This window comes from Eretmochelys imbricata, chromosome 6 (assembly GCF_965152235.1).
Source record: "Eretmochelys imbricata isolate rEreImb1 chromosome 6, rEreImb1.hap1, whole genome shotgun sequence".
Classification (NCBI taxonomy): Eukaryota; Metazoa; Chordata; order Testudines; family Cheloniidae; genus Eretmochelys; species Eretmochelys imbricata.
In genome coordinates this window covers 101339629-101358358 of record NC_135577.1, presented here as the reverse complement: position 1 = coordinate 101358358, position 18730 = coordinate 101339629, and the positions used below count along the sequence as shown (strand labels likewise).

Genomic DNA, 18730 nt, shown 5'->3' with positions numbered 1-18730 from the left:
AAAGTCTTAAAGTGCTGTTTAGTGTTTACCAGTTGGTTTAGAGTGCTTCTATACTGCTTGTTCATTTAAACACGCCTGGACAAAGCACTGGGAAATATACTATAGGAACAAATCTTGCATTGGCAGATAGATGTTGGACCACATGATAATAGCTTCTTACATCTCCAATTTCTGACAATTTAATCACATCCTACAGCAGGGGTGGGCAAACTTTTTGGCCCGAGGGCCACGTCGGGGTGCAAAACTGTATGGAGGGCTGGGTAGGGAAGGCTGTGCCCCCAAAACAGCCTGGCCCCTGCTCCCTATCTGCCCCCTCCCACTTTCCGCCCCCTGACTGCCCCCCTCAGAACCTCTGACCCATCCAACCCCCCCTCCGCTCCTTGTCCCCTGACTACCCCCTCCCGCTGTCCCCTGCCCCTAACCCCACCCCCCAAGGACCCCACCCCATCCAACCCCCCCTGCTCCCTGTCCCCTGACTGCCCCGACCTCTATCCACACCCCCTCCCCCTGACAGGCCCCCCAGGTCTCCCACACCTATCCAAACCCCCCTGCTCCCTATCCCCCCACACCTATCTCCACCCCCTGACAGGCCCCCCGGGACCCCACCCCCATCCAACTCCCCTGCTCCCTGTCTCCTGACTGCCCCCCTCCCCGAACCCAGTCCACACCCCCGCCCCCCGCCAGGCCACCCGGGATCCCATCCCCTATCCAACCCCCCTGTCCGTGGACTGCCCCCCCATCCACATCCCTGTCCCCTGACAGGACTCCCACGCCTATCCAACCCCCCTGTCCCAACTGCCCCCCTGAACCTCTGCCCCATCCAACCGCCCCCTGCTCTCTGTCCCCTGACTGCCCCCCAGGACCTCCTACCCAACTTCTTTTCTTTTATTTTTTTTGGCTGCTGCCTTGCGTGCATGTGTGTGCGCCACCACCGCCGCCCCCTTACCAGGCCGCTCAGAGCGGCAGGACCTCACAGCCCCGCTGCCTGGACAGACCAAGCTGCGGTGCCCGTGCAGCAGTGTTGCTGTGGGGGAGGGGGGATAGCCTCCCTGGCCAGCAGCTCAAGGGCCAGGCAGGACGGTCCCATAGGCCGTAGTTTGCTCACCTCCATCCTACAGCCATCACAGTAAGGGATGTTTCACTGGGTATGTGTATCCTTATTGGTCCTTATTTCTTCATCTGTAAACTCTTCTTCTTACCAAACACCTTTAAACTATTTTCAATGTTTGCCACTTCCTTTGAGGGGGAAAGTTTGCAAATACCTTGTGTTAAATGGACAATGATCAAATTTTTTTTTCAAAGAAACAAACTTTTTGTTTGTTTATTGATATCTTTCTGGTTGAAATGAAAATAGACTCAATTTCACCTTTTGTTTCTGGTCATTTTTCACTTTCTGGTTCTCATGCACTAGCATGATGCTGTTATAGTTGGGTTGCAAACACTTCAGGAGAATGGTTTTGACGTCAGAATTAAAATAATACTAATGGAAATATTTCTGTGAGTTTCAGGTTTTGCGAATGCTTCTTTTAACCAAACCTAAATCTTGGGTTAAATTTGACCTGACAATGTCCCTTTACTTATTAGGAAAATTACCAAATTGTCAGTCATGATAAATGCACCAAGTTTTTTACAGGTGGTATAATCCTGTTATGAAGATAGTGGGTACTACATATGTAGGCATCCTGTTTTCAGCCTTTGACAAGTATGGATAAATGAACGGATTAAAAAACCTGGTGAATTATGCCATCTAGTGTTTAATCAAACATATTGCTAGCTGCATGAAAATAAAGACAACGAGGAGTCTGGTGGAACGTTAAAGACTAAGATTTATTTGGGCATAAGCTTTCTTGGGTAAAAAAAAAACCATTTCAGATGCATGGAGTGAAAATTACAGATACAGGCATAAATATATACTGGCACATGAAAAGAAGGGCGTTACCTTACAAGTGGAGAAGGCCCATTTAGTCAGGGTGGATGTGGCCCGCTCCCAATAATTGATGAGGAGGTGTCAGTGCCCCTCTGCCACGTACATTGGCCAAACCGGACAGTCTCTATGTAAAAGGCTAAATGGACACAAATCAGACATCAGGAATGGTAACATACAAAAGCCAGTAGGAGAACACTTCAATCTCCCTGGACATTCAACAACAGAACTAAAAGTAGCCATTCTTCAACAACAAAACTTCAAAAACAGACTTCAAAGAGAAACTGCAGAGCTACAATACATTTGCAAATTTAACACAATCAATTTGGGCTTGAATAGGGACTAGGAGTGGCTTGCTCACTACAAAAGCAATTTTCTCTCTCTTGGTATCGACACCTCTTCATCAGTTATTGGGAGTGGACCACATCCACTTGGACTAAATAGGCGAGGACTCCCTGCAGCTCTATCTCCCTGCAGCAGCACCTGGGATGGAGTGGGAGAGGTGCCTCTCCCTGTGCGGCAGCTCCGGGGCTAGGGCCGTAGGATAGGCGCCCTTCTCCCAGCCCCTGCAGGTCCGGCTGGGGCTAGGTTCAGGGAGGGGCGTCTCGGCTGCGACAGGTCCGGGCTGGGGTTGGGTTTGGAGAGGGGTGCCCTGTGATAGGGCCGGGCCGCCTTGGTCAGGTTCAGATCTGGGATGCCCTGGCCACAGCTGGGGCCAGGTCTGGCTGGGCTGCGCTGCCCTGACCACGGCTGGGGCTGGGCTGCGCGTGGTAGGGGCACCCCGGCTGTGGCAGATCCAGGCTGCTGCATAGTTGAGATTGGGGGGCTGCTGTGGCAGGTTAGGGGCAGGGCTGGGGTGCCCCTCCTCTGGCTGTAGCAGATCCCCTGGCAGGTTCCCTGAGCACTTGGGCAGCGTTATATAGGCTGCTGCACGGCCACGCAGCTTACAGGGAACTTAGGCCTTGACATAAATCTTGAACATGCCAGTAACACTTAATAATTTTTTGGAAGGTCGTTTTGTTCCAACATAATGAGTCTCCACAGCACTGGGTAGTGGAGGAGATGTGTCTCTTTATATTTGATTTGCAATACAATATTTCGGAACTAACTCTTCCTTTAAAGTATTATGATTTTTGTTCCCTTTGCTTTCCAGCTGTCTTTCTTCAGCAGTGCCATTTTCTTAGACAGGCGGGCCATTCTGAGAAAGCTGTGTCTTTGTTCCAAGCCCTGGTTGATTTCACCTTCTTTAAACCTGACAGCGTAAAAGATCTGCCAACAAGAGGACAGGTAGCAATTTCTATTTAGAACTGTTTTTCACTCTCTCATTGCATGATCTGTTTACGTTGGAGCTTCAGCACTGACAGAAAAATATTTGCTGATTTAAAGATGTTAATCAAAATTAAAAATTGATTCACTATTTAGCACTTCTTCAGGGTGGTCCCTGCATTCTCCCCTGATTGGGAAAGGCAGCCGTAGTGCTGTGAGCTTCTGGAACCTTCTGAAACACATACCCAACAGGGAATGTGCACTCTTATAGCAATGAATATTGGTACCTCAGGTTATATAAAGGAGGTGCAGCCCGCCCCCTCCCCCCTTGTCATCTCATCTCTTCCTTCTGCCCAATTGCAAGTGGAAGAATTCAACTGGTTGCCCAGTGTCTGGTTTGCCCAACTTATAGGGCAAACTAGACATTCCTTATCCCTTTTCTATCTTTGGTGTAATTAGGATTGTGTAAATAGTATTATGTAATTTTGTTATTATAGGGAAAGCGGGTAGTGACCCTATTATTTAGATTACTTAACAATTTCCATTCTAAAATATTCTTGCAAGCTTTTCTTTGAGATGCTCTGACATTTCCATTGTTTGCAGCAGGCCTTTGACATTCAGGAGGAGGAATGCCCTCAGGCCATAGAATCCACACCTTTGAGTGACTGAGTTATATAGGCCTAACTCCCACTGGAGACAGTGCTATGTCCATGGGAGGGCTTCTCCCATCGACATAAATACTGCCCCTTGGGGAGGTCAAGTACCTTTGCTGATGGGAGAAGCCCTCTTGTCGGCGTAGGTAGCGTCTTCACTGAAGCACTATGGCAGTGCAGCTGCGCCACTGCAGCCTTTGAAGGCCATGTCTACACTAGCAAGCTTACAGCGGCACAGCTATACTACGGCTATTACATGGTCACATATTATTTTTTCCACAGGACTGCTGCACTCTCCTCTCGCAAGCACCCCCCGTCTCAGTGCATGTGCCCGCACACTCTCTCTCTCTGTTTGTGGTGGGTCTTCGGTGACTCAGCCCTCTGGCCGAGTCAGTCTGTATGTGAGATAAAATCAAACCCTTTCCGGGATTTAAGTCCAATGGGGGCCTATTGTAGTGCCTTCTGTAAGGTCCCTTTATTTGCAGCCCTAGCTCCTACTGCAGCATGCTGGTTTGAAATGTCTCTCATCCCCTTCTGGACTCCTTTGAATTGTCCCTGCTCTTAAAGCAGTCCTGGCCCTGATGTGGGGCCACATACCCCAGGGCTCCCTTCCTGGAGAGTCTTCGATTCTCCAGGCCTTTCTGGCCCCAGCTCTTCAGCTGGCCCACTAAGAGAGTTCTTTTCCCCTTCTGGGATGTATCACAGTCCAGACCACTTTCCCAGTGACTGCCCTCAACTCCAGGTCCCAGCCCAGGGACCCTATAGATAGCAACCATCTGCCACATCCCTTTAAATAAACTGTGTTGTGGCTACAATTCCCTGGGCTACTTCCCCGTGGCTCCAGCACATTCTTCACCTTTACTTCAGGGCCTTGTCCTGGTTGAGTCCTAGCAGCACAGAACTCCTTTGTGTTCCCCCTGGCCTCTTCCCGCACTGCTCTGTCCAAGTCCTGTAGCTCTCTCAGCTAGCTAGCTAGCTAGCCACACTATCCACACTCCCCCAGCTCCATTAAGGAACTGATCTCACTCTGGCCCTGCAGCTCCTCTTAGACTAGCCTGCTGGGCCCTGATTGGCTGCTTCCCACACAGCCACTCTAGGCTGCTTGGAGGACCTCTCTACTGCCCTTTTCTGGGGCAGGGTGTGGCAGGGCTTCAAGGCCTCGAGCAGGGGGCCTCCGGACCTAGCCCACCCTGTCACAGTAAAACGTTCTCATCTCTGCTCACTTTTTCTTGTTTAACAAATGTATTGGCAGGTTGTATCAAGAACGTGCACAAACTGTTATTACAAATTGTATATCTATTTTAAGAAGAAGCACTCTCTCACAAAGTTAGTATATGCACTGTTAGGAGCTGTATAGAAATAGATTCACTGCCACCAAAAAGAAATAATGTTTTTGGGAGGTTCACAAAAAAGAAATCACTTTTGGTTCTATTTTATGGCTTTCTGTGCCACTTAGTAAAGAAAAGAGACATCTATTGAGTTGTGAAATCATAAACTTAATTTTTTTAAATTTATAAAATGCATGCAGTTACACATCACTTTGTATATAATACAAAAATACACAATGAGGACCTAAAACAAAACAAACTAACAAGTTACATGCAACACTGTATATTCACATCCTGCTGTCAGACAAAAACTTGGGAAAGGATGGACTCTGCCTCATTTCTAAAGTTTCGTCTGTGCTGGGGATTTTTTTTTTTTTTTTACACATTTCCCACCTTTGCCAACACCAATTTAGCTCATATGGTGTTAACACCTTGGGAGCCCTGATTTAGGCAGACTGCCGCTCATGTTTTAAGCACTGTCCTCTAATCCTGCCAGCTGACATGGTTATTAAAACACCAACGGCTCATCTGCGCTTGGATTTGCATCTTTACTAATACCAGTAGAACTTTGCTGTTTTAGCAATGGTGGGAAATTTTTGTAAAATTTTTCCTAGTGTACATTAAGGTCTAACTGTCCATTATAATAGCTGGTTGAATTTCTTCTTCATCTTACCACATCCTATCTTGTAGAACATATTCAGGCTTCTCATCTGCTATATATATTTCTGCTTTAAGTGTAGCTACATGGTGTTCTGGTGTCCATAACTATTTCTGTACTTATTGATTTGGTACCACAATAAGAACTTTGAGTTGTGACTCAGAATTACATGAAATTAGATGCACTATTTCTGATCAGTTTTCAGCATCCCATTCAGCTCAGTGACCCATTTAGTATTTATTTATAGAGCGGTTATTCCCACACAAATGACTCAAGTGCTTGAATGGCCAGAGGTGGATGATGAGTAGCTACTGTCCTGCTTCCACTAATTGACGTGATTTCTAGGAGCCTCATTGCCCATGTTGTATGCAGCAGCCAGCTTGCTCATCCATGTTAAAAGTATACCTACAAAACTTTTTTTTTAAACTTGCCTATATTTCTGTGTTACTTTCTTTCTACTGTGTGCTAATTTAGTTATTCCTTCTTTTTATTAGTGATAGCTTGACAGGATGGACTGCTAAGTCATTTTTAAATGTGGCTACAACATTGAAAATGATGTATAGAATGTTTCTTGCCTCAACAATAGGTAGAGTTCTTTGAACCATTTTGGGATAGTGGAGAGCCTCGGTTTGGAGAAAAAGGAGCAAAAGGCTGGAAATCATGGATGCATCAACAAGAAAAGGGAGGCTGGATTATCATCAATAAACCTGGTAAAACTGTACCCTTTCATACGTTAGTTTTTGACAAGTTTTTTCTTTGCTTTCTCCCATTTATTAACTCATAAAGGCTTCTGGTTTTATTCAGAGCCTGAGAACATTGAGAGTTTCCATAAATATCTATATGTCAGAAACAAATTAAGCCACATGGGCTGAGGGAAATATATTGTAGTTTTCTTCGTGTGCCTTTGCATGTTGCAGGCTATTCCCAGACAAAAATCTTCACCAAGATAGAGATACAGTTGAAAATATATTGCCCTTTAAAAAAAAATAGAGATTTATTTTAAATTAGAACAACCTAAAACTAGAAACTCCAGTTTACATTCCATTTGCAACCTTCATGCCATTCCTGCATCCTAATCCACTTTCCATGATCTACCTATAAATTGGAGACCATTGCCAGTTACTACACTCAAGTTAAGTTGCCTTTGTGCACATATGAATTCTAACAGTTTGCTCTTCAGTCTTATACTTTATTTAAGGTTAAGATTTTGTTAGTTATTTTTAGTAAAAGTCATGGACCGGTTGCAGGCAATAAACAAAAATTCACAGGAGCTGTGACCTGTGCAAGACTCTTACTAAAAATAGTGGGGTGGGGAGAGGACTGTGGGGGGAAGAGGAAAGGGGAAGGGGAAGGAATGGCAGCTGTAGCCCTGGCTGAAGCCATGGGGCAGAGGCATACAGAAATAGCTCCAGTCCCAGCCAAATCCGCGGAGGGCATGAGGGGCACACAGTCCCGGCTCTGTCCGAAGTTGCGGGTCAGCGGTGCACAGCCCCGGCTCCCGCACTGATGAAAAGCGGTGCACAGCCCCGGCCGTAGCTGCGTTGTTGGGGGCACAGCCCAGGCTCCTGTTGTAGCTGCGAGGGGCGTGTGCAGCCCTGACTCTGGCTGAAGCCACGGGTTGGGGGTGCACAGCCCCAGCTTCTGCTGCAGTTGTGAGGGGGGAGCACAGCCCCAGCTCTATTAAAGCTGTGGGTCAGGGGCGTACATCCCCGGCTGCAGCCAAAGTTGTGGGTTGGGGGTGCACAGCCCCAGCTCCATGCCGGCTGCTGCCAGCTGAAGCGAAGTCACGGAGGTCTGGTAAAATCACAGAATCCATGACTTCCCTAACCTCTGTGACTAAATCATATCCTTAAATATGTGTAACATAGCCTGCATCATCAATCCCAGCCAGTATCTGATGTAGGGGTCTCCATCAGATATGAAGACAGTGGCAAGGTTTATCCTTAGAATTTGAGCATGTGGATTTGGTGCCCCATAATGTTTGATATTGAAAAATGGTTCTTTTGTGTTCGTTTTAACTATGTTGAAAATCCCACTATTTCTTGACCATTTTTAATATATTTATTTGATATGGCAGGCCTAGCCCAGAGGCCAGGAAGTCAGACATGCAATGTCCCTCCTGCCTTGAATTAGAAACCATCTCCTTGTCTTGGGCTGTGATGATTCATTGCTGCAGTAGTTGCCACCTGCATTTAGTTAAGTGCTGTCGTGATTTTAAATCCCAAAGCACCTGTCTTGTGTGTTCTTTTGTTATGTTGGTCACGGAAAAATGGATTCCATGATTGTCCATCTTTCCTTGAAAATGGCCCCTCCCCAACTTTTCCAGCCCATCATTCAAGGGAGAGGGATGTGAATATTCAGCTGACACCCACCTGTATCTGCATGGGTTAAAGATACTATCCTTATGAGCCCCTTTGAATATATGTGAGTGAAATTTTCTACTGGAGCAGAATGGTAGTAGCACTGATCCTGGTAGTACTTTCCGGCTTAAACTTTACGATTCTGTTGGCTTTCCCCTGCCTCACTAGGGGTTGTTGTCTGTGATGCTACTTCTGGGAGGAGGCATTGCCTCTAAAGTCAAACATCTCTCACACATCAGCATAGTAGGGCCTTGCCTCCCTCTTCAAGTGGGGCAGAGAGATTGGAGCATTTTGCCCTGGGATGACCCTACCCCCACCCCAACCCCCTTTGCTCAGCAGTGCCTGTTGGAGACCTTTCTGTTGTCCTAGGTGTGAAACAATGGTGACTTAGAAGACTAAGGAGGGAGTAAAAAGGAGTACTTGTGGCACCTTAGAGACTAACAAATTTATTTGAGCATAAGCTTTCGTGAGCTACAGCTCACTTCATCGGATGCATCAAGGAGGGAGTGCTGCTGTGTCTCACGAAAGAACTGTTTGAAGCAGAGTATAGGTTAAGGAGAGAGTACAGGGACTGAAGGTCTCATCATTACCTGTTTCATCCAAAGTGTGGGGGAGAGAGTTGAGTGTCAGTCAACACTAGATGACAGGAACAAAAGCTTAGAGTTGCTGCTACAGTAGTTTTATGAGGGTGGGCTGGAGGAATGGCAATTTTCCTCTTTAAAAACTACAGCTTAACGCCATGGCTTTGAAGACTTTTTTGTTTTTAAGGAGGAGGAATTGTTTTGAAAAGCTCCCCTGCAATCCTATTATTAGGCTACACATTTTTCCATGGGTGCTCATCACTGTAAATGCAAAATTGACATTACAGGCCAAAAAAAAAAAAAAAAGCTTTTAACTATCTAAAATCCTACTGTACATTATAAAACTGCAAAAAGAAAAGGAGTACTTGTGGCACCTTAGAGACTAACCAATTTATTTGAGCATAAGCTTTCGTGAGCTACAGCTCACTTCATCGGATGCATACTGTGGAAAATACAGAAGACGTTTTTATACACACAAACCATGAAAAAATGGGTGATTATCACTACAAAAGGTTTTCTCTCCCCCCACCCCACTCTCCTGCTGGTAATAGCTTATGTAAAGTGATCAGTCTCCTTACAATGCGTATGATAATCAAGGTGGGCCATTTCCAGCACAAATCCAGTGTTTAACAAGAACGTCGGGGGGGGGGGGGGGGAGGAAAAAACAAGGGGAAATAGGTTACCTTGCATAATAACTTAGCCACTCCCACTCTCTATTCAAGCCTAAGTTAATTGTATCCAATTTGCAAATGAATTCCAATTCAGCAGTCTCTCGCTGGAGTCTGGATTTGAAGTTTTTCTGTTGTAATATCGCAACTTTCATGTCTGTAATCGCGTGACCAGAGAGATTGAAGTGTTCTCCGACTGGTTTATGAATGTTATAATTCTTGACATCTGATTTGTGTCCATTTATTCTTTTACGTAGAGACTGTCCAGTCTGACCAATGTACATGGCAGAGGGGCATTGCTGGCACATGATGGCATATATCACATTGGTAGATGTGCAGGTGAATGAGCCTCTGATAGTGTGGCTGATGTTATTAGGCCCTTTGATGGTGTCCCCTGAATAGATATGTGGGCACGGTTGGCAACGGGCTTTGTTGCAAGGATAGGTTCCTGGGTTAGTGGTTCTGTTGTGTGGTATGTGGTTGCTGGTGAGTATTTGCTTCAGGTTGGGGGGCTGTCTGTAGGCAAGGACTCTCCTGTCTCCCAGGATTTGTGAGAGTGTTGGGTCATCTTTCAGGATAGGTTGTAGATCCTTAATAATGCGTTGGAGGGGTTTTAGTTGGGGGCTGAAGGTGACGGCTAGTGGCGTTCTGTTATTTTCTTTGTTAGGCCTGTCCTGTAGTAGGTGACTTCTGGGAACGCTTCTGGCTCTATCAATCTGTTTCTTCACTTCTGCAGGTGGGTATTGTAGTTGTAAGAATGCTTGATAGAGATCTTGTAGGTGTTTGTCTCTGTCTGAGGGGTTGGAGCAAATGCGGTTGTATCGCAGAGCTTGGCTGCAGACGATGGGTCGTGTGGTGTGGTCAGGGTGAAAGCTGGAGGCATTTAGGTAGGAATAGAGGTCAGTAGGTTTCCGGTATAGGGTGGTGTTTATGTGACCATTGTTTATTAGCACTGTAGTGTCCAGGAAGTGGATCTCTTGTGTGGACTGGACCAGGCTGAGGTTGATGGTGGGATGGAAATTGTTGAAATCATGGTGGAATTCCTCAAGGGCTTCTTTTCCATGGGTCCAGATGATGAAGATGTCATCAATATAGCGCAAGTAGAGTAGGGGCGTTAGGGGACTAGAGCTGAGGAAGCGTTGTTCTAAATCAGCCATAAAGATGTTGGCATACTGTGGGGCCATGCGGGTACCCATAGCAGTGCCGCTGATTTGAAGGTATACATTGTCCCCAAATGTAAATGTCTGTAGGCTGCTTTTGCCGGGGACAGAACAGGAATGGAGTCTTAGAACTTTTAATAAGTAATCTAGCTAGGTATGTGTTAGATTATGATTTCTTTAAATGGCTGAGAAAAGACTTGTGCTGAATAGAATGACTATTCCTGTCTGTGTGTCTTTTTTGTAAGTTAAGGTTTTGCCTAGAGGGATTCTCTGTGTTTTGAATCTAATTACCCTGTAAGGTATCTACCATCCTGATTTTACAGAGGTGATTCCTTTACTTCTATTAAAAGTCTTCTTGTAAGAAAACTGAATGCTTTTTCATTGTTCTAAGATCCAAGGGTTTGGGTCTGTGGTCACCTATGCAAATTGGTGAGGATTTTTACCAAACCTTTCCCAGGAAGTGGGGTGCAAGGGTTGGGAGGATTTTGGGGGGAAAGACGTGTCCAAACTACGTTTCCCAGTAAACCCAGATAAAGTTTGGTGGTGGCAGTGGAAATCCAAGGACAAAGGGTAAAATTAATTTGTACCTTGGGGAAGTTTTAACCTAAGCTGGTAAAAGTAAGCTTAGGAGGTTTTCATGCAGGTCCCCACATCTGTACCCTAGAGTTCAGAGTGGGGAAAGAGAGTGGGGTGGGGGGAGAGAAAACTTTTTGTAGTGATAATCACCCATTTTTTCATGGTTTGTGTGTATAAAAACGTCTTCTGTATTTTCCACAGTATGCATCCGATGAAGTGAGCTGTAGCTCACGAAAGCTTATGCTCAAATAAATTGGTTAGTCTCTAAGGTGCCACAAGTACTCCTTTTCTTTTTGCAAATACAGACTAACATGGCTGTTACTCTGAAACCTGTCATTATAAAACTGTAGTCTGATTCCAACACTGGATTTTAGGTTCAGTGAATATTTTTAATCTGAGAAGAATTTAATTGCATTGGCAAGATCTAATGCATGTAAAATTAAAGTCATTGAAAATATCAGTCAGTTTAAAACAGTGATACCAATTTTAATTTGTAATGTTTAATGCCGTAGTAATACTTTTCATACAGCTAGTGCTTTGCATTTTTAAAACACTTTCTGTACATTAATCCTCACAATGCACTAATGAAATAAGTAAGCATGATACTCATTTTACCTATGGGGTAACTAAGACAGAGCAAATTATGATTTTCTTTAGGCCACACATGGAGTTGGTGTCAGAACCAGAATGAGAACTCAGAATTTTTCAGTTCTCAATCTTGTATTTTACATATATGAAGTTTCAGGTTTTGGATGGGTGACTTTAAATTTTGGTGTCTGGGTTTTTTTTTGTTTTCTTTATTTTGTAGATGATGAGGAGGAAGATGGAGATGAAGATCAAGAAATAAAGGATAAAACTCTACCCAAATGGCAAATTTGGCTGGACATTGAATGTTCCCGTGAAACAAGGCATTGGCTGCCTTGGCGACCTGACAAAACTAAAAAGCAGACTGAAGAAGATTGTGAAGATCCGGAGAGACAGGTCATTGTGATATATAAGACAACGTGTGTGTGTGTGTGTGAGATTTCTTTACATTTAAGTTAATCTGTCAAGGACTCCATGCATAATTGTTTTAAACAAAAATAATAATGATTTTGGAAGATCTTGGATATCTCTAGGGCAGTGGTTCTGAAAATTTTTTTTTTTTTACTTGGGTGGGACTGAAAATTCACCAGTGGTTTCTTGCTGGGAGCCATGCAAGTACCCCCAAAACCCACTGATGGGCTTGAGGTAAGGTTGTTCCAGGGAGAGAGGAGGTACTGGTTGGTGAGAGTAGGCTGATGGGGCTCATGGAGATCAGCTATTATGTTGGGGGGAGGGAAGTTCCCAGGAAGAAGTGGAAGGCTAGTGGAAATAGGAAAGGGCATGGGAGTTGAGGTGATGCTTCTCCCTTTTCTCATTGTTTAGCTCCAGAACTGTGCTACTTCACAAAGCTGAAGCTGTCTTGTTGGCACCAAAGCCTATTGGACATGCTGCTTCGCCTCCCCTGGAGCTGAGCACAGTGCAGGCATCAAGAAGGGAGGAGTTGCTGTGGGTTAGAGGTGGGGGTGGAGTGTGCTGATCTTTCTCTCCTCAGACTGTCTCTGGGTCCTAGCTACTGCAAGGTTTGGCTGATTGATTTTTGTTGTTGTTGTTTTGCCCCTGCCCCCGGTTGATTGTGCCCTACAGCTTGAAAAAAACTGCTCTAGGGATTGGAAATGGGAACCTTTGACCTGTAGGTCATTGGTTTATATCCAACCTGTGTCAGTGGTGAGAGATAGCTCTGTGGTGGCATTTCTAAAGTGTGGTAGTGTTCCCAGTCCAATCCTTTTGCAGATAAGTCCTTATTCATAAAATCACTATCACATTTGAACTGTCCCTACAGTTTTATAAGTCAAGGCTTGAAAAATTTACCAGACATCAAACCATAATCTGTATAATCAAGGTGTTGCCCTGGATTTGAGGGTTGTGCATACCCCAGAATATGATCAAGCTAATTGCAACCATATTATGTGCATTCAGCCACCGTGAATTAATGAAATAGAACACCACACAGTTAAGGGTTAATTTGTAGACAGGCTTTCAGAAGCAAGGTCAAAACTACTGTCCGTTTTGCTAATCAGAATGCGAGGAGGGGAGAGGAAAATAAACAACTGAGACTGAAAACCTTGGTGGAAGGAAGACCTTGAGTTTGGACGCCTCTGATATTAGGAAGTTTATTGAAAATTAGGAAGACTGATGATCTAGTAGCGGTCATTATGACCTTTGTGTTTTGTAGAAGCTAATTATAAAAAGTCTAGATAATAGAATGTACTTTGGAGCAGTCCTCTAAAGCCATCTTGAGAGACGTTTTTCCTGATACCTTTTCTCCCCGGTGGGTGAGCAACTGGCAACTGCGAACCTGCTGTTAATTACTTAATAATGTACCAGGTATTAGGTAAATATCTGGGATGTGCTAAACCTATTGCTTATGTCTGTGTGTGCTTAAATCTAATAAGCTGCTGTTTTAGATAGAGCAGGCTTACTTGCATTAATCTTATCAGATGGAATTGCTGTCTTCCTATTGATTTATTCCTGACACCGCCTGGAGTGAAATAGTTAAGGTGCCCCTGCTGTGGGTCCTGAAAACCCTGGGTAACCAAGCAAGATGCAAAAGACAAGGATGGGAGGGTGGAAAAGTGTTTCTCAGCAGGATCTAGAGGCCATACTCTGCTTATGAGCTCAGTACCCTTGTCGCTTCATGTGCTTGAAAGGAAGAAGGTGCTGAGACTTCGACCCCTGCTTGAGGGCTTCCACCTTTATAGCAACCTCTCGCTAGTAGGTGTCTTACAAATTTTAAACTTCTGCTGCTGTAAGGGAAAAGAAATTTCTTCAAATTATCCTTGCTATTGGTTCTTCATGTCAGGAGATTTTTGTCATAGTGTCTGTGATTCCATGCCTGCTCCCTACATATCCTCTTGCTCTGGTATGAAAGTATATAGGAAGGGGCGGATGCTCTGCCACTGCAGTTCCTTCTCAACCACCTGTGGCTTGAGATGGAGCATCATTGTGTCCGGTAGCTAGCTGACCCAGCTTGCTGACTTTTTTTCTTTGTTTGTTTATATTATTTTCTTGTTTAATTTAGCACAGCTTTGTGCTTTTTTGGGAGGGGGGTGTCTTTGTGTCTCAGGTTTCTTTTGCCCATTCCACTCAGCCCCTCTGCATCTGCGGCCTTTCTTCTTGGATTATGCCAAAGATCCTGGGCTTCAAACCTTGCCAGACCTGCCACAGGTCCTTCCCTGTCAGCAAGGGGCATTCCAGCTGCCTTGAAGAGGTGCATGTCCCCTCCATGTGTAGCATCTGATCAGCAGCATATCCAGGAAGCTGAGGAAGGGTTGATTGAAACTGCTTCTTATAGAATATTCCCTGAGACTTGCAAGGTCCCAGTCCCCCCTATTGTTCATCTGCCTCAACTGCTCAGAATGTTCCAGTGGCTGCCCAAGCCTCTGCTCTGGTAACCGCAGACCTGGGAGGGGAGCCTTCAGAGTCTTCAGGAACATCTGATAAGAAGAGACCCCATTTCCCTGAGAAAGATACCAAGAGAAGGGGGAAAGTCCCCCTCTAATTAGAGAACAAGAAGACTTTGTGTCCCAATATGGGTACCATTAAGGCTTTTCCCTCCTCTGATACTGAAATCCCAGTACAACTTCATAATGCGTACTGAGAAGCCTTCTGCAGTACCAGTGTTGGTACTGAAATAGGAGCCTTCTAAATAAAAGGATTCCTTGAAGACCTGGGACTCGGTCATCGTCCTTGGTGTCACTCTGCTCAGGCCACGAGAAAGAGCGCATGGCCCGTACTTCGGTACCGTTCCAGGTATCTCTTGACATGATGACTCCTGAGGAACAGTACCCAGATTCTCTGGTACCATCCAGGATCCTCTTTAATTAAGACCTTTGAATCCTGGAAAAGCCCAAATCACCTCTTCTGAGGGCTACTGAGAGGGATTTCCCACCCATATTGACATTACCGTCTGGTACTATACCACCTCACCCTTTTATGAAGGCTCGGCTGTCCTTACTGATACGGTTGCCAGTCCTTTCTTGCCGTCTGGTACTAAAATGACTCCCATTACTGACACCTGTTGCTCATCCACTAGACATGGGTAAGGACACTTTCTTGGGCTCAGCTGTGTTTGTCTAGAATTCCACCACCTTTCAGCCTTCTTTTATAAAAGGGATTAAGGGCAACCTGGAGAATTACAGACCAGTCAGCCGAACTTCAGTCCTGGAAATATGGAGCAAATAAGTAAGCAATCACTTTGCAGACACCTAGAAGATAAGGTGATAAGTAACAGTCAGCATGGTATTGTCAAAAATAAATCATGTCAAACCAACCTAATAGCTTTCTTTGACAGGGTAACAAGCCTTGTGTATGGGGGCGGAGGGAAGTGGTAGATGTGGTATATCTTGACTTTAGTAAGGCTTTTGATATTGTCTTGCATGATTCTCATCAACTAGGGAAATACAACCGAGACGGAGCTACTATTAGCTGGGTGCATAACTGGTTGGAAAACCATTCCAAGAGAGTAGTTATCAGTGTTTCACAGTCAAGCTGGAAGGGCATATCCTTCGTCCTCTCATGGGAGTTGCTCTAAACTCCCAAAACTCCAGAGGGTACCAGTCCACATAAAAAAGAGTACTTGTGGCACCTTAGAGACTTAACCAATTTATTTGAGCATAAGCTTTCGTGAGCTAAAGCTCACTTCATCGGATGCGTGCAGTGGAAAATACAGTGGGGAGATTTTATATACACAGAGAACATGAAACAATGGGTGTTACCAGACACACTCCTCTCGTTACAGTGTTTATGGTAACACCCGTTGTTTCATGTTCTCTGTGTATATAAAATCTCCCCATTGTATTTCCCACTGCATGCATCCAATGAAGTGAGCTGTAGCTCACGGAAGCTTATGCTCAGATAAATTTGTTAGTCTCTAAGGTTCCACAAGTACTCCTTTTCTTTTTGCGAATACAGACTAACACAGCTGCTACTCTGAAACCAGTCCACATACAGGTTCTCTATGATTTCATTTCCACACTATAGCAGAGCCCACAAACAACAGCAAGGACTTGTTTTCTACTCCTAGGCCACATGGCAGCCTGTACATTCATAACATTTCTGATGTCCTCAAGCCTGCCTCAGGGCTGTCTACACCCCTAATAAGCATAATCTGTCTAAGCAGGTGTCAATACCTCAGAGTGTTCTTGACTCCTTCAACTGCTGGAAGGATCCTCAGAAGGTCTGTGTGGGAGTTGCATTCTCTTATCCAGCCTCCACAAAGATCACCACCACGGATGCTTCCCTGATCAGCTGGGGCATCCATTTCTGGGACTTCACAGCCCAAGGCAGATGAACTCTCCAGCAGATGTGTCTCCATATCAACATTCTCCATCTCAGAGCAGTCTAGTATCCATGCCATTGCTTCCTATCCAGCATCAGAGGCCACTTGGTCAGAGTAATGCTGGACAGTGGGTCTACAGTATAATGATTGTCAAGGAGAAGCAAGATCCCAGTCCTCATAGTTAGAATCCATAAAATTATGGAGTTGGTGCATATCCTGTCACATAGAGATCTCGGCAGTTTATCTGCCAGAGCCACAGAACACCACAGTGGACTCCATGAGCAGGCATTTCTGTCAAGACCTTGCATGGGAGTTGAGCGATGCAGTATTTCAGCATATTTGTCGCACCTACGGCTTCCCAGAGATCGATTTCTTCACAACACCATTCAACACAAAATACCGGTGCTTCCAACTCGCTGAGAGGCACCTTCCTTACCCCTTGGCCTTACATTCTGCTAAATGCTTAATCCCTCCTCCCATGCCACTGCTTCTCAAGCTCCTGAATAAATTGAAAAAAGAGAGATTTGTGACCATCCTTACAGCGCTATCATGGCCAAGACAGGTCTGGCTCCCAGATCTGGTGCACCTATTACCTGCGACTGCCTCTTAGCCTTCCTCTGACAGTGAATATTCTGACCCAGGAATCTGGCACCATGACCCACCCCAATCTCTCATCACTTTAACTCAAGGACTGGCTCCTCAATGGCTATCTGGCATAGAACAGGATTGCCCTCCAGAAGTTCAAACCATATTGCTGAACAGTAGACAACCCACCACAAGGATAAGTTACCTGCAGAAGTGGAAACATTTCCAAGGGTGGTGTTCCCAACTGTCCATATCTTCTCGCAAGTTGCTCCTCATGCACGTTCTGTATTACCTGCTAAATGTAAAACCATAGGTTTATCACTGAGCTCAATTAATGTTCACCTGTAGAGCCTGTTACCCCCCCCCCCCCGAGGGATTTCAGTGTTTGCTCACCCAATGACTGCATGATTAATTAAGGGTCTGTTTAACCTTTTTCCTCCTGTCTAAGAACCTACTCCACCATGGGATTTCAATTTAGTCCTCAATGTCCTGAGAAAATCCCCATTTGAACCTATGGGGAGCTGTTCCCATTTCATATATACTTTAAGACCACATTCCTAATAGCCATTATCCTGGCCAGAGGAGTAGGAGAACTAGGAGATCTTATGGCTGAGCCATTGTGCAGTGTTCTGTCACAGTAAAGGGACTTTACATACCCATCCTTGCTTCCTACCTAAAGTTTCATCAGAATTTCACATTAATCAGAATGTCTGCTGGTGTTTTCTTCAAGCCTCACTTCTTGAGAGAGGAAGTTAGTCTCTGCACACTTGATGTAAGGAGAGCCCTTGCTTTTTACCTTGATAGGACTAAGCCCTTCAGGGCTTCCTTCAGACCCTTTATTTCCTATGGAGAAAGAATGAAAGAGTATCCAATTTCCACTCAGTCTGTTCGAATGGGTTTTTGAGATATATTTTGACCCGTTCCAAAGCCTTTGGGGTGCATCCTCCACCAAGGGTGATTACCCATTCCATCAGGGCTCAGTCTACCTCAGTGGCGTTACTGAAGAACATATCCATCTCGCATATTTACAAGGCTGCCACCTGGTCTTCGGTGCACATGCTATATTGTAGCAGTATGTTATTGCATGTGCTTCTAGAACTGATGAAGCCTTAGAACAAACTCATCAATGATCTGTAGTGAATTTGTCTCCTCAGCACCCTCCTCCTTAATTGGGGTACTGCTCTGGAATCTTCTGACATGGGACACCCATTGGGACAAGAATATGAAGGAGAGATTACTTATCTTGTACAGTAAGTGGAGTGCTTTGAGATGTTTTGTCCATATGGGTGCTCCACTACCCACTCTCCTTCCCCTCTGCTTTGGACTTTGTGGTTGCAAAGGAACTGGAGTGGTGTGGGGATCCACCCCTCCTTGTGCCCTTATATAAGAGCATGAGAATGTGTACGGTGCAAGTGTGGACCCATGGACTAATGATAAAAATCTCTGATCAAGAGTGCATGGGCAAATGCAAATCCTCACATGGAGCACCCATAGGGATGAAACACCTTGAAGAACTCCAGTTACTGTACAGGTAAGTAATCTTTCTGTCTCTTTTCTCCTTTCCAGACCTCCCTAACTGCTGTAAGAAGTGGAGAGGGTGTCCATTACT

The 18730-nt window shown here is 45.1% G+C and overlaps 1 protein-coding gene across 4 annotated transcripts in view; it reads left to right on the top strand.

Annotated features, from left to right (window-relative positions):
• NRDE2 (NRDE-2, necessary for RNA interference, domain containing) overlaps positions 1-18730 on the top strand; it is a 79541-nt gene that overhangs the window by 38952 nt on the left and 21859 nt on the right. For all 4 annotated transcript variants that reach the window (XR_013346417.1, XM_077819256.1, XM_077819255.1 and 1 more), the window contains 3 exons: positions 3078-3211; positions 6416-6539; positions 11983-12155. Coding sequence is in view for 3 of the 4 variants with exons in the window: in XM_077819256.1 (XP_077675382.1) it covers positions 3078-3211; positions 6416-6539; positions 11983-12155 (431 nt within the window). In the remaining variant the exon portion in view is untranslated. The remainder of the gene's footprint in view (positions 1-3077; positions 3212-6415; positions 6540-11982; positions 12156-18730) is intronic.